This window comes from Odontesthes bonariensis, chromosome 8 (assembly GCF_027942865.1).
Source record: "Odontesthes bonariensis isolate fOdoBon6 chromosome 8, fOdoBon6.hap1, whole genome shotgun sequence".
In the NCBI taxonomy this organism is placed as follows: Eukaryota; Metazoa; Chordata; class Actinopteri; order Atheriniformes; family Atherinopsidae; genus Odontesthes; species Odontesthes bonariensis.
The window spans coordinates 12,724,489-12,752,059 of record NC_134513.1 but is presented as its reverse complement, the minus strand read 5'-3'; the positions used below and the strand labels follow the sequence as shown (position 1 = coordinate 12,752,059).

The 27,571-nt window shown below is 39.8% G+C and overlaps 1 protein-coding gene across 1 annotated transcript in view; it reads right to left on the bottom strand.

Moving 5' to 3' along the window:
* Nucleotides 1-23,393: 23,393 nt before the first annotated feature.
* Nucleotides 23,394-27,571, bottom strand: part of plxna4 (plexin A4) — a 215,474-nt gene continuing 211,296 nt past the window's right edge. The window contains exon 32 of the mRNA XM_075471754.1: nt 23,394-26,916. Within this exon, the coding sequence (XP_075327869.1) occupies nt 26,821-26,916 (96 nt within the window). The 3' untranslated portion in view covers nt 23,394-26,820. The remainder of the gene's footprint in view (nt 26,917-27,571) is intronic.

Below are 27,571 nucleotides of genomic sequence, written 5' to 3'. Positions count from 1 at the left end.
TATTAATGGATCGACATCTGACAGGACGACTATAACATGTGGGGTCCCTCAGGGATCTATTTTAGGACCACTCTTATTCCTTATTTACATCAACGACCTGACCGCAGCGTTATCCTCCATATTCCCTATACTTTTTGCTGATGATACCAGTTTAGTTTTTTTACATTCTGATTTTTCTGTACTGATGGCCAAAGCAAAGTCTGACTTAGAAAAAAATTTTCAAAGGGTTTCAATCAAACAAATTATCTCTAAACTTCAAAAAATCTAATTTCATTGTATTTTCTTCAAAGAACAAAAAATACTGCAAATCCAACTCCTGTCTCTCCATTGGAAATAATCCCATCTCTCAGGTCTCATCTACACATTTCCTTGGAATTCTAATCGATGAAACCTTAAGTTGGAAGACTCACATCCAGTCTGTCTGTAATTAAAATGTCAAGATCTATTGGTATCATTAAAAGTTTGGTTCATCAGAAGTGCCTACGAACCCTTTATTAATGCCTAATTTATCCTTACCTCATATATTGTAATGTCATCTGGGGAGCTACCTATCCCACGCGCCTACATAAGCTCTATATCTTGCAAAACAAATTCTGTAGAATTGCTACCAATAGCAACCAAACAGAACCCTCTGCCCCTCTCTTTAATCAGCTCAATGTTTTATCAATTTTTAAAATAGATATATATCAAACTTGTATTTTTATCTATAAAATTATTTATATGCCTGTATCATTTTACATGCCTTGTAAAGATTTTTTTTTTATTAATAGTGATGTTCATAAATATAAAGCCCTATTCGGACGGGACTATTTTAATGGGGGGACCTGGGGTAAAGTAATAATAACCGGGAAATCTAGTCCTGTCCGAACGCGCCATGTCAGTAAAGATAGCGGAGTATGTCGGTAAACTTTGCCGAGAATTCTACCTCCTGTGAAACGGTCCGGAGTATCTACCATAGGTAATACTAATCCCGTGCAAATGCGACCTTCAGTAATAAGTACGGAATATATCGTCACATCCTTTTAAAGAGAGAAACAATTAGGTGTAAAATAGAAAATGACACTTAAGTTTCGTTGTGCAATCCTTTTTTTAAACTATACTTTACATTCAGGTAAAATAAGTATCCTGAGCAAATCTTTTGGCGAACAGTACTTTACATTAAGGTCAAAAATGAATAAATCTTCTGTTATACTGTACAATACGTTTTAATAATACTTATCATTCAGGTAAACAAACAAAAAAGTCTTCTGCGTTTGTATACAATAATTTTGGAGCAGAATGCTTTATATTCAAGAAAACTCCTCCCATGTTAGATGAATATTACAGGGATTTCTTGTCCCGTCCGAATTAATCATTTCTTCTCCCTGGCGTCGTCTGGTTAACCAACATTACCATACGTCCCCCCATTGAACTAGTCCCGTCCGCATAGGGCTTAATACTAGACGGGCCAAAGATTTACACCTTCCAATGTTTCATACCAGGCTTTGTCAGTTGTCTATTCAATATAAAGGAGCCCAGCTTTGGAACAGTCATATTCAAATTGCATTCCAGTCCAGCTCTTTACAGAATTTCAAACAAAGGCTTCGGTCCTATCTGATGAAAAGAACTCTTACCTGACTAAAAACGTTCTATTCTCCCTTCACTATAAGGACTTGACTGAACTGAAGTATGCCTTGGAATGCGTGTAGCCTACAGTTGCATATTTTCATGTTTGCTAGACACCTTCATGCACACGCACGTATGCATGCACACACATGCACACACACACGTACACATAAGCATGCATCACACTAACATATACTCACTTTTAAATTTAGCTCTGTTCTATATTGTATTTTTTTTCTTGATTTTATGCCTTTTAAGATAGCTTGTTTTGTCTTGTTTATTGTTGTGGCTTGTAATTCTTTGTTTCTATGAGGTGAGATATACTTATAAACCTCTCTGGGGTTTTTTAATCTCACCTGCACATCTGGTTTGCTGTATTTTAGCTGTTTGTTTGTTATATTTGTGCAAATAAATCTAAATCTAGAAATGACAGAAAAGGTCATTTTTAGTTGGTGTACGTAAACTTTTACATGCCACTTGGTTGACAAACTTTACAACATTTGAGAAGACAATTATTTAGAAAACATCACAATGATAGCGTTGATACATTAAACTTTAGAAAAATCCAAGATTTTTGGAGATCATATAGAATAAGCCTCTCCCTTCTTTGGTTAAATAGGGGTTGAGATTTTTGTGTTCTAACAGACTGCAGGGGGAATGACTTTCATTTTGGTGTTAAAAACACAGTAGTATTTTCCTGAAAAGAATACGGTTTATCCTAGTGGTGTTTGAATTAAATGTTTTCTGGCACCCTAAAACAAGGTTACCATTTAAAAGTAGCACCTTCACCAATGCCTGCACGTGTCCAGTGGGAGCAGAATTTTGATGAGTCTGGTGAAAGAGCATAATCTGCTCCGTTTCATTGTTTCCCATTTTTACATTATTTTCATGATACACACATCTTGAGGCCCTGCTGAGCATTGCACAGATGCTCCAGACTTCACTGAATTTAGATGCCATGGGTCCTGGCAGGACCTGCGCCATCCATGTACTTTATAATCTCTTTGGAATAACACAGTCTCCGCAAGTTTAGAGTCTCTACCTGGTCACAGGAAGCAATGTGTGAATGTAATTGTTTTCACTTTGCATGTATTGTTAGTTTGAATGGTGGATTTCTGTCTTTTTGTCTTTACAGTCTGCTACTTTTTCTATAAGAAATCTGGATTATTTAATGTTTACATGAAGTCTGTCATCATAGCAACAAAAGCAGCTTGTAATAATCTCAATACCCAATTATCTCTATTCTACAGGCTGTCAGGTGCCTCCTCCCTGTCCCCAAACATTTTTATTAAGTTTTTTCCCTCAAAAACTCACAGTGAAATGCACACAAACCGAGTTTTCACACACTATCAAGAAGATTTGAACATTGACACTGTTATGCCATTTACCAGAAGCAAAAACTTGTAATTAGTGTTTTTATATCCAAATTGAAGAAATTACAACTATTTGATGTCCAGACGTTTCTTTAAAAAAAAAAAAAATGGGAATTTCATTTATAGAGCACATTTAATGACCTGTAAACTCAATGTGCAAAGTATGAGAGAACCACACAAATACTGGAACCAACAAGTGAATGACACATAACAAAATTATTTAGGAAAATACAGTACAAGTTCATATCAACACAATCGCACACTGATATTAATTTTTGGCTTTTGAGACGAGGAATGTATTGAGTTTAGCTTTCAGAGTAGAGACAGTTGTTATGGACCTCATATCCACAGGTAGTTTGTTCCAGAGATCTGGACCACAGACACTGAAAGCTTCTCAGCAAATTTGGATTTAATTCTGGTAACAACCTAGCCTGGCTGACGCATCCACATCTCGATGAGATGGTGGTCTGGGAACTAGGTGTGCATTTTCTCGTATTTGAGGCGTGGTTTACGAATGCCTAGAGCCGTTTATTGGGCAATGTCTATCAAATGGCGTCTGGTTCTACCCATGCTGATTTGCGCGCGATTCATAGCCAATTGTATCACTTATACCAGATGACGTATGTAGAGCGACAGAAATTCGACAAGGAAGAAGGCAATGAAATCTTTCAACGCCAAACGTTGCTCTTTTTTAAAAGTAAACTTGCGTTCTAAGCTACTTAAAACACTTTCTAAGGCTGCATCGAACGGTAACGTTTTGTCTCCGCTACCATGCTGGATTAACACTCTACAAGCTTCGGTGTCGCGCATAGATGTCGTCATCGTCTCGCTACAACCCCCCCCCCCCCCCCCCCCCCCCCCCAGTATTGGTGGTTTCCAGGCTGCCTTTGCAGTGTGAATGAAATAGCGCAAAGTAGCATGGGAATTCCCAGGCTAGTAACAACCATATATAATGTATAACATAAGACACATTTGTGTTTTTTGTAGAATTTTAACACAAATCTGATGATTAACACTCTTAACATGTTTTATATTCTATATATCCTATTTGTTAATTTAGGATCTACGCTGTTATTGAATTTAACTGCTTTATGTCCTCCCAGAAATCAATGGTCTTTCTATCCTCTTTCTAAGGATTACACAAGCTCGGTTACTTGTACAGAAAGTGCAAGGTTCTATCTGTTCTGATAATTGTGAAATTTTTCATTGTTGTGGAGGTGAATGTAAAATAGCCAGGTCAGCTGGTAGAAGAGGTATTACGCTGGACGAGAGCAGAAAGGCTCACCAGCCAATTATAACAAGATTAGGAGGAGATTTGAGATGTGAGAGATATTGTACTTGGATGCTCATGCACACAGACAGACCAATCTTGTCCTCTCCAGCTCAATCTACAACACGCAAACTCTAAGCCTGGTAATTTACTTTGGCGAATAGAAAGAAAGAGCTGGCCTGGTTGCCTTTATAGACATGTTGCAACACAGAAGCCAGCCAGCCAGTCACATGAACAGACGGTCTTGGATGTCTTGACATATGGAAAGGTGTGTCCAGTGCTCCCATGGACTGCATACTCTCCTCACCAAGCCCGTGTATTAAAACTAGATTTATCTTTGCTTTCTCTTTGGCTCTCACTGTACTGCTGTGGGAAAGGTTACCAGAAATTTGCCAAAATTAAGTCACATTTTATGGTAAATTAACAAAATTGTCATGGAAGTACAAAGAAAAGTATGTCCGAGTGGGACTACTAGGATATAGCACTGTCTTTTTGAGACGAGCCTGTGGCTGTTTGGTTGAGAAAAAGTCATAACCAAAGCCTTATCGTGGGAATGGGTTAATATTTCAAAAACTGTCATGCATGGGTTAAATTATTTAAGGTGTATAGTTAAGTAATGTCTACTGTAACTGTAACTCATTAAGCTCAAAATTTGAGACCTGAAAGTGTTTGCTCTCACTTGCTTGGAATAAATTTATATCAGGATCATTTTAATATTATTACTGTGGCAGATAAATCAGAGTTAAATGCCCTCTTTGTGGATATGAGTGTTACTGATGGTAGAACCAATGAATTTTATAAAAACATGAGAAGCTAGAGTTAATGCAAGATTTTCTTAATAGTCATTATTGATGGTAGTACTAGTCCGCCAGATCAGATTAGTATTTTCCTTAAAACCTGTCTTGATGAAAAATACAATAATTTTATGAACAGCTTAAAATAGAATAACATTTATGAAAAGAAAAAAGAAACCACATCAGTGCTTCAGTTTAATCTTTGTCATATGATAGCTGGTGTATTACTGCATCAGCAAACCAAACACATTCTCTTTTTTCTTTGTCAAACGTCCATAAATTTTACAGGTCACTACTGAATCATTGTGTGCACGCATTGCAAACATTTATACAGTGACATTAAGTCATAGAAAAACCTTACCACCTATTAGCTAATTAGAGGGTTAATAAGGTCACAAAAGAAGGTTCAGTCATTGACACACTTAACTCTCTGCTGACCAACCATTAATCTAACGCACTTAGATATGCATGAGCACTCCCAGTTGAGTTTTAATGACCATTACTTCCTCCACTTACATAAATTTACACCTTTGCCCCGGTAAAAATGAGTTATCAAACCAACACTTGACTCAGGGTTTTATGAGACAGAGCATAAAGAAAGATATATATGTCAAAACTCTGCCTTGGCTGCCGTTGGCAAACCTTTTTCGACACCTTTCATAATGACAAGTGTACTGGTGCTGAAGATATGGGGGTGAATGGTTGAAGCTAGATTAAGAAGAGAGTTGACAATCAGTAAGCAACAGTTTGGTTTTGTGCCCAGAAAGAGTACTGCAGATGTGATGTTTGCTATGAGAAGAAATTCTGTATTTGTAGAAAGCATACAATTGGTTACCAAGAGAGGAAGTGTGGTATTGTATGAGGAAGTCAGGAGTGGCAAAGAAGTATGTTGGTGCAGGACATGTGCGACAGTGAGATGTGCTGTTAGATTGACAGATGGGTTCAAGGTGGGGGTGGGATTACATCAGGAATTGGCTCTGGGCTCCCTTTTGTTTGCGATGGTGATAGACGGATATGGTCAGACCGGAGGCTCCATGGACTATGTTGTTCGCAGATGATATTGTGATATGTAGAGAGAGTAGGAGGCAAGTGGAAGAGAGCCTGGAGAGGTGGAGGTGTGCACTGGATAAAATAGCATTGAAAGTCTATAAAGGCAAGAAATAAAGAATACATGTGTGTAAATGAGAGTGAGGCCGGTGGTAAGGTAGAGATGCAATGAGTAGAAGTAGGGAGAGTGAATGAGTTAAAACTAAGATCAGCCATCCAAAGCAATATACAGTGTGCAAATAAGGTAAAAAAAAAAAAAAAGAGTGCAGGCAGGGTGGAGTAGGTGGAGATGAGTCTAAGATGTGACCTGTGACAGATGGATAGCAACAAAAGCGAAAGGGAGGGTTTACAAGACAATGGTAAGGTGGCACCAACTAAAAGACAGGAAAAAGAGCTAGAGGAGCAGAGCTGAAGATGCTAAGATTTTTATTTAGTGACCAGAATGGACAGGATTAGAAATGATTATGTCTGTGGAAAAGCTGAGGTCGAACAAAGTAAGAGAGGCAAGGCTAAGATGGTTTGGACATATGCAGAGGAGGGATAGTGCATATATTTTGACAAAGGATGTTGAAGGTGGATCTGTCAGGCAGGAGGAAAAGATGAAGACCACAGAAAAGATTCATGAATGTTGTGAAAGAGGACATGAAGATGGTTGGTGTGACTGAAGTGGGTGCAAGGTTTAGGGAGAAATTGAAGCAGAAGGTCTGCTGTGGCGAAGTTGTTTGTGGGGAAGTAAAGCCCTATTCGGACGGGACTAGTTCAATGGGGGGACGTATGGTAATGTTGGTTAAAGCTGCGGTCGGCAACTTTTTTTTAGTCATATTAGCTTGAACTGTCATGGGATTCTGGAAGTAGAATATTAAATAGGCTGTTTAGGAAAAATAACGAAATCTGTAGCTCCCTCTGAAGCCTGTAATCATGCTTACAAAAAGCAGCGCTCCCGGCTGTTTTTAACCAATCAAGTTAGGGTGGAGGAATCCTACCTGTCAATCACCGCTTGTGCACACGCTGCTGAGCGTGAGTCTGCCCCAGCTTGTGTGCACTCACACTGGTGTGAACTCACGTGCACAACCTCGTCCACAGAGGGGGAGGGGTTTGGGGGGCGATTCGGAGCTTATTAGAGGTTGGGGGAGGGACCTGAAAGTTGTATCAGTTCGAATTTTCCGACTTTAGACTCGGAATTTTGAAAACCTGCCGACGGCAGCTTTAACCAGACGACGCCAGGGAGAAGAAATGACCAATTCGGACGGGACAAGAAATCCCTGTAATATTCATCTAACATGGGAGGAGTTGTTGGTTACGCACAACCGTCACATCCTGGATGCTATGCACGTCTTCATTTCACTTCCGTAAACCCCATCTGTAAACAGACATGGCGCCGACCATGCGTGCTTGCAAGCAGCGCTTCATCCAGAACCTCCATGTTTGCAAACAGACACACCTAATTGTTTCTCTCTTTAAAAGGATGTGACGACATATTCCGTACTTATTACCGAAGGTCGCATTCGCACGGGATTAGTATTACCTATGGTAGATACTCCGGACCGTTTCACAGGAGGTAGAATTCTCGGCAAAGTTTACCGACATACTCCGCTATCTTTACTGACATGGCGTGTTCGGACGGGACTAGATTTCCCGGTTATTATTACTTTACCCCAGGTCCCCCCATTAAACTAGTCCCGTCCGAATAGGGCTAAAGACTGACTTTCAAAAGATTAAGTGTTTTTAAATGTTTTTCTTTTTAAATTGGAGAGAATTGAATAGAATGCTTGACGTTACCTACAGTGACTGGTCCTCTGCCAGTGATATGGGCTATATAAAAATTGGTGTGAGAAAACTGATGAAACAATCTGATCATTCAACCTGTAAAATAATAATGTTTTTTTTTTTTTTTAAATATGACTCATCCAGGGCTCTAAATTAACACCCGCCAACCCGCCAAATGCGGGTGAAAGTTATTTTTGGCGTGTATTAAAAAAAACTCACTAGCCGGCTTGGCCGATAATAAATGAGGAACTTTACCATCTATTTCGCGGGACGTGAAATTATTATATACAGTCTATGCGCGGGACGCGCGAGCGCAGTTTCTATGGGAACGCATCAGCCGAGGCTGCAGTACTAGGGGAGTGGGCGTGGGTCACTCTTGGTTTGGAAACACGATAGACGCCGATACAAATACAGACGCAAACACTAACAAAATGTGGCGATGGTTGGGTAAGCCGGCCAGATATGCCTGCCAAAGGAGGGGATGATATTGAACCTCGCGAAACACGCCGGCCACACTTTGTGAGAACAGGGAAAAATGGAACTGATTTAGATGGGTCCGAAGACAGTTCAGAGAGCTCGGACGATGTTTAAGCATTTCACAGTATCCCCCTCATAATTAGTCTCTGCACATAGTTTTGTGTTTAATTTTGTGCATTATCTGCACTAAAACATGGTTAGAAAGTTGTTAAATATTTTCATTTTTGTAGATTCAGGGTTCACATGAATATAAATCAGTTTTAAAGTTATTTTTTTATGTACAAAAAATGTGACCCTGAGTAGTATGTGAGGGTTGAGGAGTAATGAAATGTTAGAATAAGTTTTGTATGTTCATAAGTTTAATTATTGTAATTATTTTAATTGGATATACATTCCCAATTTCACTGTAAAATGAATTTAAAGCTTTAGTTAATAAATTGATCAAATGAATTCAGTGGCTCTCATCTGTCTTTTTTGCACGGAAAAATATGTGGCTAGTGGAAATTCTGATTGGCTGGTAACTTCAGAAACTTACTAGCCAGTAGCCACATTGGCTGGTGATCAAAAAAGTTAATTTAGAGCCCTGGACTCATCTACCGTCAGCAGTTGATTTCAGTTAATCATATCATGCTGTGGTGAGTAGCAACCTTATTCAGTTCAATAGCAGTTTTAATTCAAATGAAAATTTGTGAGATCTATTTGTTTTTGAATTATTAGTAAATGTTTGTGAGAGCTGTAACTAGATGAACAAATCTTTATTCAGTATTTAACTTGTAATGAAATGTGTACCTGTGTAAAGTCTATAAATATCTACTATAATGGCTGGAAATGCACACAGGAAGCTGTATGGTTACAAGTCAGATTGGCACTAATTTTTTGTTATACTGTATCCTTAATGATTTCCTTTATTTAAAAGAAACCCAGTGGTTTGCCAGCATACATGCAACCATAGAACCATTAAGAGACTAACTCAAGAAATTTCTAAAAAATTCCAGCATAAACCATTCCATGAATAAACACTGTATAAACCAGTATCAGATAAAAAATATGCTTGTTAGTCTACAAGATGCCTGTTAATTGTTGTCCTGTTTTTATTCTCATGAGGGATTCATGTTTTGAATTCAAGATTGTCCCATTTTTTGTTGGGACTGTGTTGAATATAACAAAAAAGTGCTTCTGCAGTGAATTAAAAGCCTTTTTTCTGACTAGAAGAAGCAAGTTATTATTTTAAATGCTTGTCATAACATTTCCTGTGCTTCAGAATATCTTTAATGTATAATGATTTCAGTTGAAAAGCCTTTTCCCCATTACTCTCCCTTTATTACTCTAACACTCTTTCTACTTCTTTCCCTAATATCCCTCATGACCTGAGAACATTTAGCTGTCTAAAGGCATTTCTCTTATTTGCAAATCAATTCTGAACATATGGATATCCTGGGAATGACAGATGCACCGCTATTCAGTTGTTGTAAACACGCCAAAAATATCAATGATGGGAGGCTAAACTGCAGGGGTCGCTTGGATTGGTTCTAAACATGTCAATAATGTTTATTTAAGAAACTGAACTGTACAGCCCTCTGTTTCTCCACAGATCCATTTCAATTGTAGATTAAATCAATGTGTTGGGGAGTTTATGTAATTTGAGTATGAAGTGAGTGCCTTGCCCTTGCTTTTTCAATTTTCACGTTGACCTCACACAGATCCCCACTAGAATTATAATGGCAAAAATGGAATGGTAACAGTACTGCAGTGGAGGGGACAAATCTCATTGCACATGGGAAACAAGGTCATCCATTTACATTCTGTCTCCAGCTGCAAAGTCACTGCTCAAAGGAAAGGCCGCCATTACCAGCTCCCCAATGGGAGTATCAAGTCAATTCCCACTGTGCACTAATGTAAACACACACACACACACACACACCCAAGCATCCCACAGACGGATGAGTTGGAGCTTTCCCTCTCTGACATATGCCAACATAGTCATGTCCACACTCCCCTAAATCCCTCTGACCTCACCTCAATTAGTGGTAGACATCTTTGTTTTTGTTGCCGAGCCTAATTAGCATGGTTCACCACTGAGTAAGTGCTTGATGAAATTCATTTATCAAACGGGGCTGAGACAATGCTTCATGTCACACCATTAGGATTACAATCTCTCTTATCATCTCCACAGCTCATTTCTTGAAGCTGTTTGACACTTCGGAGCGAGGGAATGAAGGAGGGAGGGAAGGAGCAGAGGAGCATTAAGGAGCGATGCATGGAGGGGAACACTGTGTAACAAAAAAAAAAGAAACTGGAGAGAGGATACATTTGAATACTGAGCGAAACTGACAAATCATGTTAGCAGGAGACATGAAGAGGAGGAAAGAAAAAAAGATGGGAGGAAACAAGTGATGTGGCAGATGGAGGATGAGAGTTGAATAGAGTTTGTGAAAGACAAATAAATGAGGGATAATAAAAAAAGGGCGAGCAAAGAGAATCCTCACGGGTCTCAGTATTACAGCCAGTTTTGGTGTTTCTATACAGATGTATGTATGTATATTCAATCTGGCAACCTGAATCTTCCCCTATAACTGCTTTTCCAAGAGAATGTAGTTTAATATGTCTTTTGTATATGCAGACTACCTATAGAGGCCACTGCAGCCTTCTACATGCATATGCAAAATATCTTCAGCTCACCACAAAAACACACCCTCATACAAATTTCTCACAGCCTCAAAGCTGTAAATGTTTATATAAAAAGCAATGCTGGCACATCTCCCTCTCCCCCTCTCTGTTGTCCTCTGTTTCTGCTTTGCTCCATCCTTTTAGTGAGACAAAATTGTTTATCTAAATTACTGGAGGATATTGTGAATAATTTTTTTTAAATATATTTAATTATAATTGGTTATTTTTCACATGGTTTTAAAATTGATGCATTGGTAAGGGAGGGGCAGGGGACAGTGGGTAGGGATGGGGGGAGACAACCATCAGACCATCAATCATTGCAAAGTAGCCCACGATGACAAGAAGAAGGTCTCTGGCATTTTTGACTGACTTGATTGATGTGTTTTTGAAGTGCAGAGGGAGAAGGTGTCAAACTTGCTTTCTGGCATAGAGCGGATAGATCACATATCACTTTGTGGCACTCAGTTGGGATCAGTGATATAGTCTGCAACAGTCTGTCTGGATCTACTTAAGCAGCCGGATGTTCCCAGTGAAACAGAGAGTGCACTACCACATTGTTTAAGCCACTATCATACAATTCTGATAGCAGTTATCAGTCATTTATTGAAAACTTGCTAGTGTTCTTCACCAGTGTAGTTCTCATAATGGTTGTCACTGTGAGTTGTTTTTCTCTTTAATAAAGTTAAGTTTTTTTTTAGACATTATTCATTTGATTCAAATTGCTTGACAGAATTCAGATTTGGTGCCTGATCGTGTTGCTTGATTGTGGGTGAAATCCTGCTTTTCAGTCTGTACTTGTAGCAGAAAATAGAAAAAGAACCTGTTGTTGTATAGTGCAGTTTGAAATTTTCCAGTACACATTTAATACAAGGTTTTGTGCAAGTGATGTGTTGCTCTTTACTGTATCAGCGCTTCTGTTGTCCACAGATGTGACATTCAGATGCTGTCAATCACTGTGCACCACTTTACTTTGAGCTGTTCAGCTTTACCTTGAAGGTCAGATGCAATCCTCTGTCAGTTATCTTTATCCTTTTTACAACCCCTCTTCTCTTTTAGATACATTAGAATTTACATGTTTTGTGTTGATATTTGATGATGAAATGGTTATCCTTTGCGCTTCTGCAAATCAATTCGGACTGTTCAGACATTAAAATGGTTCTATTCATACGTACTTTTAGGTCAGCAGCGATGAAACTTCCCTTGCCATTTGTGTGTAATCATTGAACATTGCATTATTTCATTTTGGACAATTCCAAATCTTTGCAGAGGTTACACAGTTACCCCGTTTAATTTGAATGGTTGCATGTTTGATTTTTAGACAAGAGCCCTTCCAATTACTGTGGCAGTGCTGTGAGTTAAATGAGCATTTCAAGTCACTGGCCTACCATTGTCAGATTCTTCGGCTGTCAGTTTACTATAAACCTTAAGAGAGATGTCAATGTATGGCAGGGGAGAATCTCAGTAAACCCATTGTGGCCTTGATTATTTAATCCTCGTTTATATAATATTTGGTAATGGCTTGTTGTGCATTTACATGTATTTGATTTGATTGGTTTGATTGAAGCAAAATGCTTGGGTGGCAATGACCTCTATAAGGTTTCCCAGTGCGCTTGATGTTGAACAGGTTGAGAAGGGAAAATCTATATGAAAGACATCTGTTCCTCTGATAGTGTTTGACTGTAATGACACATAGTCAAATGCTACGAAATCAGTTATCTGCCATCTGTAGGTGTGCAAATACAAATCTTACTCTCAGAAGTCTTGTTGTTTGATGGCTTCCTCTCATCAGTGTACATAATACACATGCATTATTCTTATTATGTGTACATTGTATTGTATATTTAATTTGATGATTCTGAGATGAGAATTAATCACAACTGGGTGTTATTAACTTTTTGGGGAGTTTGTAGCTTAAAACCATGCCATTTCAGAGAATACTTTTTATGTATCATGAAATTAAAAAAAAAATATTTTCTAGATGCTCGATTTCACACCCACACATTTGAAAAGTGCATTTCCCACACTGCTCTGTCAATCTATTCTTTTCTTAAAAACGGCCCCCTGCATCTGCACACTGCCATAGTGTGCACACACATCCTACACACCTCTTCCTTGCCCACTGACAATGATGTCCCTGGTTACCACCAAGGTTGTGTGTGTTTGGTTGACTAGATTGTGACCTCTGGGTGCCTAAATGACACTCTGCTGGCTGCTGTGTGACCCAAGGGCCCATTACAAGTCAAAACCAACACCACATCTGTCACATACAGCCCTGTGATGAGCTGTTGGATTTTTAACTGCGACCACTCAATGACAGGTTGTCAGCACCTGCGTCAAGAAGATCGATTAGCACAGTGTTTCTCAATTCCGGTCCTCAAGTACCACTGCCCTGCATGTTTTCGATGTTTCCCTCCTCCAGCACAGCTGATTCAAATGAATGGCTCCTGATCAGGCCACTGCACTGAGTTGATCATTTGAATCAGGTGTGCTGGAGGAGGGAAACATCGAAAACATGCAGGGCAGTGGTACTTGAGGACCAGAATTGAGAAACATGACTGGATTAGCAGATAGTCCCAAAACCGCATCCTTCCACCAACTCTCCCTTCTGTGTACTGATTAAAATTGTGAAAGAAATGGTCAATAAGCATTATTTTGTTATGAATAGATGTTGTGTGTTTTCTGTTTTTTTTTTTTTTTTTTTTTTTTCATGAAAGCGGTAACCTTTAGTCATAGAGTATAAAATAGCCAGAGTGCCCAGTGTGAACCATTTATTCCTTACATTAGTTTTTAAAGGATTTTGGGGAGAACACCACCACCATTTTGGCAGCAAGGTAAACGGATGGATATTGACAGTGAGCTAACACCTCTCAACAAGTGGATTTCTCTGCAACAACTCCTCCCTGACAGAATACAGTGAAACCTTCATCCAGTTGAGTTTTTGTTTCTTCTGGGTAGCCAGAAAAATAAATGCCAGAATTAAAGAGATGTTTGTTGCACAGAAAAATGGAGGGAAATACCAGCACGAAGTTGACAGATTTTCCATGGCAGTCACAAATAATGGGGTTTGCTGTGAGTTTTTTGCAGTTGGTGGTTCATACAGTTTTCATTGCTTCGCCTTCCTTTTATAAACTAAGTTCCAGCTTTTTGAATATTAGAAAGTTTGGTGGTAATGACATTGAGACAATGCAGCTGTTTTTCAGTCTGTCAAACACAAATGTAACCTTATCTGCTGCCGCAAAACTATTGCTGTTGATGTGACTTTGATTGCACACACAAACATTCAGTTCATTAATTGCTCTCTGCTGATGGCTTGTGATCAACAGAGAGAGAATTGTGCTCAAGGACTTGTTGAAGGTTGCTGTGTGCAGATTTGTGATTGCTGTGTAAATCGATTATAGCAGCACCTCCTTCAGAGGATGCTGCCAGGGAACTTCTAGAAAGTTTATTAGTAACTATTACTATTTTCTCTACATATGCTGTATGCTACACATGTGCACACTGTCATCCATCTTCTGTCTCAAACCGTCATGCATACAATCAAATGTGCATTCATTTCACATAAAGCCAGAGGAAAGGAATTAGTCAAGACAATGTTTACCACACTTCAACAGCTGCTGCACAGACTGAATTCGAGTATGATGGGACTTTATTTGTGAAAGCCACAGTAATGATATCTCAAAAAGCATGCTGAAATATTTTCCAAGCATGTCATGGCTCTCGTACATACAAATTCACCTCTTGTACTTTCAGCCCACTGAGTTGTTTTGGCCCAAAAGTGATTACACATTGAAAGATCGCCATAACGTCCTGCTGACAGCTGCAGGACTCTGGCCAGGTGCATGCTGATGCTGTCCTGTCAGCCGCAGGCTGCATTTGGATGAAAGACATGTGTGAAGAAGATATTGAAAGGATGAGGGATGTAACAGGGACATGGATAATGAAAGGATGAAATGAGAAGTGGCTTGAAAAGAGGGAGGTGTTTAGAGGAACAAAAAGAGCAACGGGTGCAGCGGGACGAAGAAAAAAAATGAGCAGATTCAGGTGAAGTTGTATTCAGTCTTCTGAGGAGGGATGTTTTGTCAGTTCATACAGACAGAGGGTTATCTGCCTGCCCCAGCTGTGCCACCCAGCTGTCACACAATGCTATGCCTCCAATCTGTCCTGGCATCCTGGCACACAGTTCCTTCTGCCCTCCATTACCTGCCTGAGAGTGTGCCCTCAGTATTTGTCTGACTTAATGCTTGCAGAGTATTAGTATGTAAATGAGAAGGTTCGGGTAAACAAACACGAGTCTTTTCATGCCCTTCTCCACATCTCAAAGACTTTCTCTCTAGCTAGCGACCAACCTACTGTTTTTCCACGTTCTTCCGTCTTCTAATCAAGTAATTCTCTACAAAATTAATATTACTGAATTAGTCTGCTGTCATTTCCCAAAGGAAGCCACGTGCAAAGGCCATTCTGCAGTCCCCACTGCTGCTCTCACCACCCCAGCCCCACTGTGTTAGAGCCTCAATTACCTAGAGTCTATCACTGCAAACAGCCACTTTACAGCCAACCACCTGTGACTTGGTCTGTGGGAAGCTCTGGCAGCAGCATGGCACTGTAGGGGGAAGAACAGCCTAAGCCATGGGCTGGGCAGCCAACCATTGATTAAGGGAATCAGTATTGATTAAAGGAGCAGGGGACATCTGGAATGGACCAATTTATGTCCCCTCATCAATTATTCAAATGGTTGCCGCTGAATTGGATTAGAGGACGATCTTCCTGCCATCATTTCCACCCCTCCACAATCTGCACACTCTCACCAAGCTGTCGTCACAAGTCTTTACACAACTCAACCAGATGAATAGCAAACTTTGAGGACAAGCTGAGATTGTGGACACACAAACAAGCCAGGAAAGGGCAGGTGCAGGGCTGATAATGAGAAAACGGTAAAAAAAAAAAAAAACACACTGTAGGGCTCCAATTTTCACTTATTGTACCAAGGATGTGATGTTTAAAGCACCACTGCTTTTCATCAGATGGAACATTTAGTTCACCACATATACAACTAGTGCAGGTCATATTACTATTTCTTGACTTTCCTGACAGTATGGAATGAAGTGCATCGGGGCAGTGATAGGACAAGTGCCAATAGCCAATTGCTGGCCCACATTGTATTGTTAGATTTTTTTCTCAGTTTGCCCTTCTGTGTCAATGTTGACATCTTGAGGGCTTGAGCGTGGCATAAAATGGCAAAGCCTGATGAAATCTGGGCCAGAGGGTTATTCATATTCATAATGTTGTTGCTGCGGTAGCTGTGAAAACGTGTGCGGCTTTGTTCACTTATGGTGTGTCATTTTGGAGGGGAGTGTTTGTGTTAATCTTCTGTGAGTGTGCCTGGTGGGATTCCTCTTTGTGTATCATGCAGCATTCGGCTCATAGAGAGCAGGCCTTTCACAGGAGTCCAACTGATGGGCTCCTGTCCATTGTAGACGGGCTAAACATGGTGGCAATGTGACTCCAGACGAGAATAACAGCCCACAGGTGGCTGACTATGATAGAGGGTTGTCCTTTGTCTGCTGCCCCGCCAGGAAACAATAATTATTTTCACAATAAAGGATTATTTGTTTTACATATGATCATGAAAATGTTTGACTTGGTATTACTGTACAGTCAATTTATTTACTTCTTGTTTATTTCTACTATTCTGTCTTACAAGTATTCCAGCACACGGTGTGCTCATCTTTTTGTTTCTTTGGACTGTACACTGCATTAAAGTCTAATACAGAGTACAGAGTAATATTACCTGGAGACTATTTGGAATGTTATGAAATATCATGAAAGTTCAAAACAAGAGTTTTTCCTTTAGGAACAATCAAAACTTTTCACTCCATGACAAAAAAAGAAAAAACAAACAAAAGACCCAAAAGTGAATATAGTCACGATCACTGATACAGAACTAACTCAAAGTGTGATTCTGGAAATAGAATCAAGAACGCTTTGATTTTCAGTTGGCTATGCAGCCAATGTAGCTGGCAAATTGAAGAAATAAATCCAGAATTCAGTTTGGCTACACATGAATAAACAGGTATTAGAATCAAGATCGTCTTTGCCTGAAACTTCATAAAGCCACTGCAGATTTTGTTGTCACTCGAGACCAATGCTGTTCGAATTGTCCACCAGCTCACTATGCGGTCCTACCTTGTTGTGCTGTTTGAAATTTCAACTGAAACTTTTCATTGAAAAAAATGTGCACTGCAAACTTGTCACGTGGTACACCAAAAGCAGTGTACAGCTGCTGTACAAGCAAAACCTGCCAAATTATTGGTAAAACATGTTTAGGTGTCATATTTGATATTTTTTCATTCCGTGATTTTATTATTTTTTATTTTAGGGCACTCTCATCATACTCTTAATTTTATGTAAACTTGATATCATTCTTCTGTTTTTGTCAAATGTCTGTATGCATGTTGTAACTGTGCTGATGCTACTGTCTTGGCCAGAATGCTCTTGTAAAAGAGGCCAATAATCTCAATGAGACATATTACTTCTTAAATAAAGGTAGTAATTATCATACTAATATAAATAATAATAATAATGGTGATAATAATAATTATTACTATTATTTTGTCAGTGCTTGGGTTAATACAGTGCAATTAAGAAATCCCAGAAGTGTATAGTTTGTTGGTGTCATACAGTTTTACGTCAGTGATTTGTAGGGAGATGGGAATTGTAACACGTTGTTTCTCCAAAACAACACCTTGTGCTGTCTATTGGATCTGGTGTAATGTGTTTTTGTGCTGCTGGTGTTTGTTTCTGTGACATGTAACTGAATAAACGGCACATAATTTGGAAGCGGCACTGAATTCAAGTAATGTTCATAATCCATCAGCAGCTGTCTAGCCCTATCCACTATTGAGTCCTCTATGTAGTCAGCACTGTATAGTGAGCGAAGGAACGAGTGGACATTCTGAACTCTGCCAAAGACGAATTTGTTTAGCTCAGATTGGTCCATTACATTATGTATAAACCTGGCCTGGGCCTCCACAGTCCTGCCAGTAAAGCACATATGTGGTAGAGTGATGATATGTGGCTGCATGAGTACAAAATGTGACATTTGTGGATGGTACGGTGAATGCCTTGTATAAATGTTGTCAATCTGCAAAAGATGGTCATGTACATGTCCTGAATTGAATCCAATAGTACATCATAGAAGTATTTTAAACTGAATTGTAGTAACACAACCCCTCCAGCAAAGATCAACTACAATCACTCACCAGAAATAAGTGTAAAACTGAATGCGCCTCACTGAGGTCTAAGTCTGTTATCATGGACAAAAGAACTACAGAAAATAAAAAGTGTACTGATTTCAGTTTCACTTAATACCTGCTGTAAAATGTACACTTTCTGAAAGTAATTATTGTCCACAAATGCTCTTAAAATATTTTTTTTTGGCGATATTGTCTTGAATGTAGCTATGTAGTTCATGGCTAACGAATGTTTTGTAGTGGTTTGGATATGAAACATGAGGAAGAGCATATGAGTGCCTGTCTGTGTTGCAGCTGATACATATTTCTATCTTAATGCAGCAGAGGGATTCTTGGAATTGTACCCATCTGTTGCACACCTATAATCCATTATCAACACAAGGAACATTTCGGACATGTAAGCGGACAATAAAGTAAAAATGAATTAAATGTTCTGCTCAACCAGATAATCAATTTACTGTGTTGTGTAGGCTCATGCAGCTTTGGTAATTCCTGTTTCGGTGGGAGCGTATGGCACTGGAGCCTGGGGAGCAAATGTGCAGTTTAGAAGGAACTGCATGGTTGTTATTGATCAGGAGCTGAAATGGGAGAACAGATTTGTGGAGACCATAAAGGAGAGACTTAATGTATGTGTGTGTGTGTTTTTGTGTTGTGTGTGAGAAGAGGCGCAGTTGTTTGACATTGGTAGCGACGTTTAGCATAAGTGGATGTATCTTGACTCTACGGCTACACGAAAACGAAACGAGTTTTTTTTTTTTTTGAACGGGTACGAAAATTCTTGCGACCACATGGCAACGCTGCTGTAAAGACTCAGGTCCAGACGAAAACGGATGAAAACTGATGAAAACGATGAAGTACACACGCCACTGTGTCACGCCACGCTGTGAGACAATAGAAAAGTCTCACAGCGTCAACGTTTGACTGACGCAAAAACGTTTTTGCTGTAACAATGGAAACGAAATGACCTCGTTTTCAAATCTTCTCACTCTGGAACCCGTTCTCAAAAACTATCGTTTTGGGGTAGTGGGAACGCCGGCTCCGTGTGGCCGCGACAGCGAAACGATAAGAAAAAGTATCGTTTACAGTGAAAAACGTTTTCGTGTAGCCGCAGCCTTAACTGTGCTGCTGATATATCCAGGAGCTAGTCTGTTGGTGTAGCAACAATCAACATTTTAAACCAAATTCTATGTCAATATGACTCATTATTATTATAAGCAGTGTGACCATGTAACTTGCCATGCAGTTAACAGGGGAATCATTCCCATGTCCTGAATAATAACTACAAAGCATGCTCAGTGTTTCATCTAATATGACTTACCAGATTACTTTAAGTTTCAGTTTTAAGTTCTGAATCATTTGACAGATTTGTATCTTCGTTCTCCATCTGGAGCGTTTTGGTGTTTTTCTGGACATTATATAGTCCGTCTGATTTAATTCCTGCTCTATCCCTCCTGCCACCAGCAGCACAAATGTTTATAAAGATAGAGCAGACGGAGGAAAATGCACTAATATCGGAAATTGCTCCCATCTGCTTGTCTGCAGTTGTCAATATCAGAGTCCACTGCTGAAATTAGACCCGTCAACGAGTGTCCAGGCTGCAATCCCTGCCATCAATCCATCCATCCTGCCAGTATGGTAGTCAGCGGACAGGAGCCACATGAGGAAAGTTATTCCAAAATTTAAAAAAACGAAAACAAAGATGTTTTAATACAGTCTTTTGGCAGGGAAGGATCTATTATGGCATAATCCGCTCTTGCTGTTGTTGCCAGAAAGCTTCTCCTCAAGTCATTTTTTTTTTAATTGTTATTTTGCAAAAATCGTCCTCTTGTGGGCACAGAATAGCAACTAACCCACTATCAACATGCGGGGTTACGGTTCAACATCTTTGAGAAACAGCCTACAGCAGCTAATTCTTAAAAAATGTGTTTTGTAAAACATACCTGAGCTTTGATATGATTAAAACACCGCAAAAATGGTAGATATGGGTCTGTATATGTTGACCTATATGTCATGTTTTTCCTTTTCAGTTGAGCAGCTCACTGTCAGTTACAAAGTCTTTAGAAAAACTGTGTTAGATGAGTGAACTTTTAAGGGTTTGTAACCTTTAGGAAAATGAAAAGAGCAAACGAGAGTGAGATTATAAAAAAAGATTGAAGCTCTTTGCACCTTTTAACAGTTTGACACCTCTGAGTGTCAGATAAATCCCCTCCTCCCCTTTTGAAAAGCAAAAGCAAAGATTCATCACAAGCCTCTGACAGGCTGGTGCCATTAACCAAGCCATGCCATTAATAAGCATGATGTGTTTTTAAACCCCAAGATAACGATAAGTGCAATCATTGTAAATGATGGACATGGAATTTTCTTTTGCGGTGCCCATATGTCTGCATGCCATAATGTTTACAGTGTGGCTCTTGAAATTTGTTTGGCTCTCGTTTTCACATTATTATTTTTTTTTTTCTTGGGTGTGTTTTTCTTTGTAAGAGAACTTTGACATAGCAGCTAGCAGAGTGATATTTATCTTCTGAATTGCTGTGTTGACATTAAATGTAATAGTTTCTTGTCTTTAAGATAAGTCTTTTAAGCTGAGGTGATGGCAGGCAGATGAATATGGGTTCATGTCCCCAAAGCACCAGGTTCAGCGTTATTGATCATCTGGTTCCATAACCCCACATGTCCTTCTAATACTGATTGCCTCAACAACACTAAACTGCCCCTCCCCCCCTTTTCTCCATCTGTCCAACTCCATGTGGACAAACCTTCAAATCTTTATTCTTCTCTCCATGGCCACATCACAGCAGTGTCTGGATTTGATGGTATGGTGGGGATTTGGGGTTAAAGGGCTGCAGTGATCATGGGAGTGTGGAAAGCCATCCCTGGTGCAAAGCAATCATAGCCGGCTCTCGATCATCCTGCCCCCTCCACTACCTCCATCCAACCTCTCTCAACCCATCACCCCTCAGACGTGCCTCTCACCTCCCTCCATTATTCCCAGCTCACTAGTCAGAAAATTAGGGTAACACTCGGCAGGCCCCCATCCTCTCCCGATCTCTCTCTTTCTGTGTCCCTCCACCTTTCCTCCTATTTCTCACCCATTACTCCCAGTTCACTGGTTGGTATATGGAGGGTGACACTGGGGCAATTCAATCTCTCGTTTCCTTCAAGCCACTCAGTCTACTGAAGTGCCGCAGTCTCCTGTCTATATATACCCATCCACCAAGTTGTCACTCTGTTTTCTGCACCTCACACCTCCCCTGCCCTCCTGTGCTACACAAAACTTTCCATTTCCTCATTTGTCACTCTTCTTTTCTTTGTGGTTTAGCTCTGACTTTTTTTCTGTCCTGTGTGTCTACAGGAAGGTGTTTTCAAGATATGCTTGTTGTACCAAGGAAATGATTGTGTATGCTTATCATGCAAAAAAGGTTGTGAAGACTTGTTTGTGGGGTTGTGTTTTGTGAGATAAAGCTGGTGAGCCAAATGAAAATTAGTACATCAAAGTGTGTATTTTAACTGCCTTTGATGTATGACATTGAATAATGCAGATTTGAGAGGAAAACCAGTTGTGTTCAGAGCAGTTTACAGCTAAGCTCTGTAGACCAATGTGGATTTAGTGGCAAGGATTTCCTGAATGGCCTCAAGCAGAAGAATCTCACAAGTTAAGCTAATCGTTACCAGTGCAGTAGTTTCCCAATTATTTTGTCTGATAATGATAATGACCTGGGTTCCATCATGCCAAGAAACACCTCATTAAAAGAGCAATTGACAATGGTTGTAGCCCATGGAGCTTCATTTCAGATTAATGGCTAAACAGAATATGCATCCCTTGCAGTAGTTATAGGCTGAGCACAATGAGAGATCCAGACCTGGTGAGCCTGCCTTACTCAACTTGGAACATGGATAGGAGTAGATGAAAATGTTTGATGCACTGTCAGGTCTGCTGAATTCGGTTAGTTTCTTTCTGCTTATAAGGTAGAGGTAGATTGGCACAACTACTTGTGTGAACACCTGGCTGATTATAAATGGTCTCAAATCTGCTGCTACTATATGCTCACAAACTGACGATTGTTCGATTGAAGGTAATCTGTGGGCCCACTTTTGTTCTTTCAGTTTATAGTGGGCTAGTGTTTGCTTTTATCCTCCCAGTGTAAGATAGCTTTGTGATTGGGTTGGTAGACTACTGTCAACCACTATGATGGTAATGGTTTTGACTGAACTTTATATCATTGCTTTGAGCTAGATCTCTGCTCTTAAGAATGCTGGATTACTCAAAGATTTCTGGATGCTAATTTATGTTTTTTTGGAGATTACCATCTGAGCTAATTGGTGTCTGCATTAGGGCACAATAACTACTTCCAAACCTTGGTTTCTTTATCTTCTAAAGTTTTACTGTGGAAAATTAGGCTGTCAAGTGAACTGTATAAAAGCATAGTAATGTGGAAGTTTACCAAGTCTAAAAATGATCTCCTTTCTAAAGATCAGTTACTTCTTTGCATACGTTTTGTCCTGCTACTGCACACAGTCGGGTCCTATACACGGTGTATCCTGGCACCCTTGCAATCATCAGCAACAACAACAACGATAATGAGAAATCCAAGCGTACAAAGAATTCTTTGTTGCCATATCTGGCACCAGACTCTGAGAAACCTGAGTCCGGTTGATGAAGTATGTGTCATAAGGATGGAGAGGAAACAAAGTTTGTATGTAAAGAATGGGTATTGCTTCATTTTGTGATGTTGTTTATATCATGTATAAGTTGGCATAGATGCCATGCAATTTAGAGCCTTTGTAATGCAGGACAAATCTACACTGATGTTGTGACTGTGGCTGACTTGGGACTGCTTGACAAGTCTCAGTTTTGTAGCAGCTGTTTAGGAACAACTACCACCCTAAGTATTGATTTTGATGATTTCCATAAATTGTGAGCTTGCTTGTAATGGGGGTCCTGTAGGTTGACTGCATCCTTAAATATTAATTACCACAAGTATCCCAGAGTACCGGAGTATTTCAGATTGCAATTAAATTTTGATAGTCAGATATGTATAATTCATATACAGCTCTGGTCAATTAACCTTCAACAAACTGACACAAAGATCAAAGTCAATCATACAAACTGGTTTCATAATAAAGTTTATTCTATATTACAAATAGTATTTTGTTCTTGACTGCAAAATAGGAATGCATTATATTTACATACACAGGTATACAATTAATTATAACAAAGTTAGAGAAGCTCGCCTTATATCCCCCAGGTTTTGTTTTTATCCCTCGATAGCATATTCTTTATCTTTCAAATATGATATAGTAAAAGTCTTTTCTAGCGTGTTTGCGTAACACCTGCTATAACACTGAGCTAGGAGGACATTTTAAGTTCCTACAAAACGTTTGAAGGTGGAAACTTTATCTGTACTCATTACAACAGTAGGTTGCTACAAGCAGACAACCTCTGTTGCAGGGGACGGGCCGGGCCAGGGAGAAATGAAAGACAGGATGTTGCATCGGGGAACAGATTCACAATGACTGCTGAGTACTCTCAGCTTGTGACATTTCTTAACATCGGGTATCTTTACACAGTATATGCTGGCTACATGAAGGGCAGAGGCTTTGTTGACAAGTTGTTTTAGTTCTGTTCTTTAATTTAAAAAATACCCAATATTGTCATTTTCCAGAAATAGATTTATCACATAAAATGTTGAAGACACTTTGTAAATGTGCTCCTCCAAGTTGCAACAACAGACATGAGTCCTCTTTAGGAGGAAAAGGTAATTGATGAATAATGACTCGGATATCTCACACACATTTGATACAAGGGCTAAGAAAATCTCCCTTGGCGAAATTATCTATAAACACAAGTCTAATATGCCTCTCCTGTTAGTTTATCTGGATAAATTGAATGAACATGTAGTTGCTTACAGGTGTACATACTTGTTTGACAGTTAAAAGGGCAGATATTTTTTGACACACAATGTTGATACTTTTCCAGAGATGAAACCAGCATCTGGTATTAACTAATACCCATCCTTTATTTCAAGACATTCATCATGGGCTTAGCTGATAGACGGGAGAAGCGGTCTTCTCAACTCTCAAAACAAGATGTAATAGCAGCAAAAACAATGAGACTTGAGTTGTCTCCCAAAACTAAAACCACAGGGGAGGCACGGCTGCTACCAAACACTGATGGCCTGTTATGGAGGACATGGTTCTGTAAATGAAGTAGAAGTTCCTAGTAATTGTAGAACTATATAAATATCTTTGAGCAAGGCAGTTCCATTTCATACTATCCAAATAGGTCAACATGCAAAGGTATATAATAACTGTTTTATTTAGCATCTACCACTTCACAAAACTGTGTGAATGAGATTTTGCAGGGGCTCAACTGGATAAAGGTTCCACCTTAAACGAAAGCTATAGTTTTTCTTACTTGAACGATCCACTTTTTCCTTAATTCTTCCAAGCAAAAAAAGATAAAAGAACACATCCACATCATCATTGCAAGGCTTAATTTTCTTGTTTTTCACTTTTTTTTTTTTTATTAAGTTTCTTAAATTGTTTACGTTTTACATGCGCTTAAAAAGCCAATAAAGGACCCAAGGTGGACCTAGGGCGGTCTTCACACATTCACATCACCACATGGGGCACGTTGTCAAGGCAAAAGAAAGGGCAGAGGTCAAAAGGAACGGAGGGCGTCTCCATTATCTCTTTCAGTCGCTTTCTCCCATGGTTAGGGTTCACATCCAACAAGTCTTGACCAATGTTAACATCCATGATGCTCACTTGTTGCTCTGCTTTGTTTTTTTTTTTTCTTTGAGGCTTGGAGAAGGCCGCCACTGAGGACAACTACACTAATACAGACAAGAGCGCCTCCACAGTTACACACTCAAGAGTTGGGGTTTTGCCGTATGCAACTAGCTACCATCTCCAACGCTTGTGCAAAACAGATAAGAAACTGGTAAGTAAGGAGCCGGACAAAAGGGTGGATGGTGTGCCGAGAGCCAGAGAGACCCGGGACGATGAAAAGAGAAAGAAGGATCAGATCACGTCGCCCCACAGAGCCTCTCACCTCGACACACTGAGGTCAGAAAAAAATCACACAAGCTTCTTAAAGTTCCAGTCACAATATTTTTTGTATTAGCAGTGGTTGTTTTATACGTAGTCCTTTTTTTTTTCTTTTTTCTTTATGTCAGTTCCTCAGTGGCACTTTATAAATACATTTTGACCGTTTTTGAAAATTTCAAGCTCCTTTGGTTTTTGGCTGACCAACTAAGTCCATCTCATTTGATTTATCCACACAAAAGTCTTTAAATATGATGATCCTGGGAAGAGGTGCTACTTTCACCGACAATGGAGCCCCTTTAGGTAGCAGTCAGCCATATCTGGCTGCACTGTATTGAATCATTCTTATTTTTTACTGATACAGCAGTTTCTTACCCAGTGCGTCTCAGTCAGCTTCTCCCTTTACCTCCTCCTGGGTTGGCGCAGATATCTGTGCATGTGTGTGCTTTGATAGACCGTCGCAGTGGCGACACAAGATTGGGTTAAACTGCCCCTGATGTTTGGGTTTGCAGTCTAAAGGCTGTCTTCCAGAGTAGGTTGTGTGCTTTTTTTTTTTTTTAAATTCTTAAACAGAGGACCCTACTTTGGTGAGGCTCCAGGGTTTAATCTAATAGTTTAATTTTGCAGTAGTCGTATAAGCCAAATGGAAGCAGAAATCATGAGCATTTTCTTGAATGTGCGCTGGGTAGGTAAAATTGTGAAGGTTGCAGCAGGCTAAATGCTGAGGATGCTCTGCTTTGTAAAGTTTTATTGTCTGTCATGTTTCATAAGGAAAAGTTCAGAGGAGCAATAATCCTTCCCTACCCCCATCAGTCTTAAATACATCTCCAGCTACATTGAAAGAGTACAAGAACATTCTAGGTTTGCCTGGACTCCACCCAGATTTCACGGATATGTATACTTTGCTTGAAGGTACAGTGTAAACTTGGCAAACCATCCTTGCATTAATTTCTCCAGAGATGTTCATTTGGCTTGCAGTCATCACTTTTGATGTTTCCACTTGATCTTGTATGCCGAATATAGAACTATGACAAACTCAACTCTGGAGATGTTTTTATCTTAACTATCCTATTTTGAAAAGTTCGACAAATGGAACCAACATTGTGGTTTTCAAAGAATCATTGTAAATTCTGAAGGCAACATAAAAAGGTTTTTTTTTCCCCCCTTTTCTTCCAGCAGGGGGACTTAAGTATGCCAATATGGCTAGCTTTCAAGCAATCACCCCTTGGTGTTCCCCCTGTGGTGAAGCTGAAGGATGCCCCACATTGCACTGTGGGAGACACTGACCTCAGCTGCTGACCACCCCTCACAAATATTCAGGTAAACTAGTCTATGCAGCAGAGTGGATGAGGAACACAAAATATCTCTTGGGGAGGAAGCAGAAAAAAGGTTGAGGAATAAGTCATCTCTGAAAAGCGGAGGGAGGAAGTTGCATGATGAAAAATATGGGGACAGGTCTTCGCTCAGGCACGGCTCGGTTTCTGACAGGGTCTCTTCCCAGTGCACCCTGGGAAGTGCGGTCCTCAGCTCTCCAGACTCATGAAGGCCACCACCTGCTCCAGCTTGAAAGCCAGCCTCTGTTTTCTCGCTGCATCGTCCTGCTCCAGTGAACACACAATCTGCCAGCAGGAAAGAGAGGTAAATACAGATGCACAGCCCCATTACTGAAAGCATTCAGTATTTTCAAATCTTGTAGGTGTAGGATGATTACCAATCAAAGACCATAAGATATTTTTATTGCATATTTACTTAAACAGTTAAATATTCCAGTTATCTTTTGAGCACCAAAACCCCCCTTCGAGTAAGACTGAAAGGCTATGAAAACCTCTCATCTTTCAAAATTAACTCCTTTCATACTTGTTTCTCCACTGCAAACAAATACACAACACGAGCTGGGATTGTTTGTAGAGCAGCAAAGATTTTGAAGGAATGGCCCCAGACAACTAAAGTCACCTTGCCCTGGAATAGAGAAATGTCAGAGCATAAGGTGGTACATAAATGTACTTGGTACCAGACCACCTAAGGCCAAAGATCAATGACCAATTTTGTAGTTGTATAACCAGACCTGTGGCCTTATATTTTGGTGAAGAGAGAGGCAGAGCTGTCAACTGATCAACATCTGGTGGTGAGATGTGCCAGCCAGACTTGGTAAGCTAAAGCGTTTCCCTTGGCCTGAGTAGGGAACTGCTGACCCAAACTGAGAATATACTTGAGTGGTGGAAAGAACAGGTTTAGAATCTCTTTAATCTACCCAGCATGTCCTCCATTGAGGAG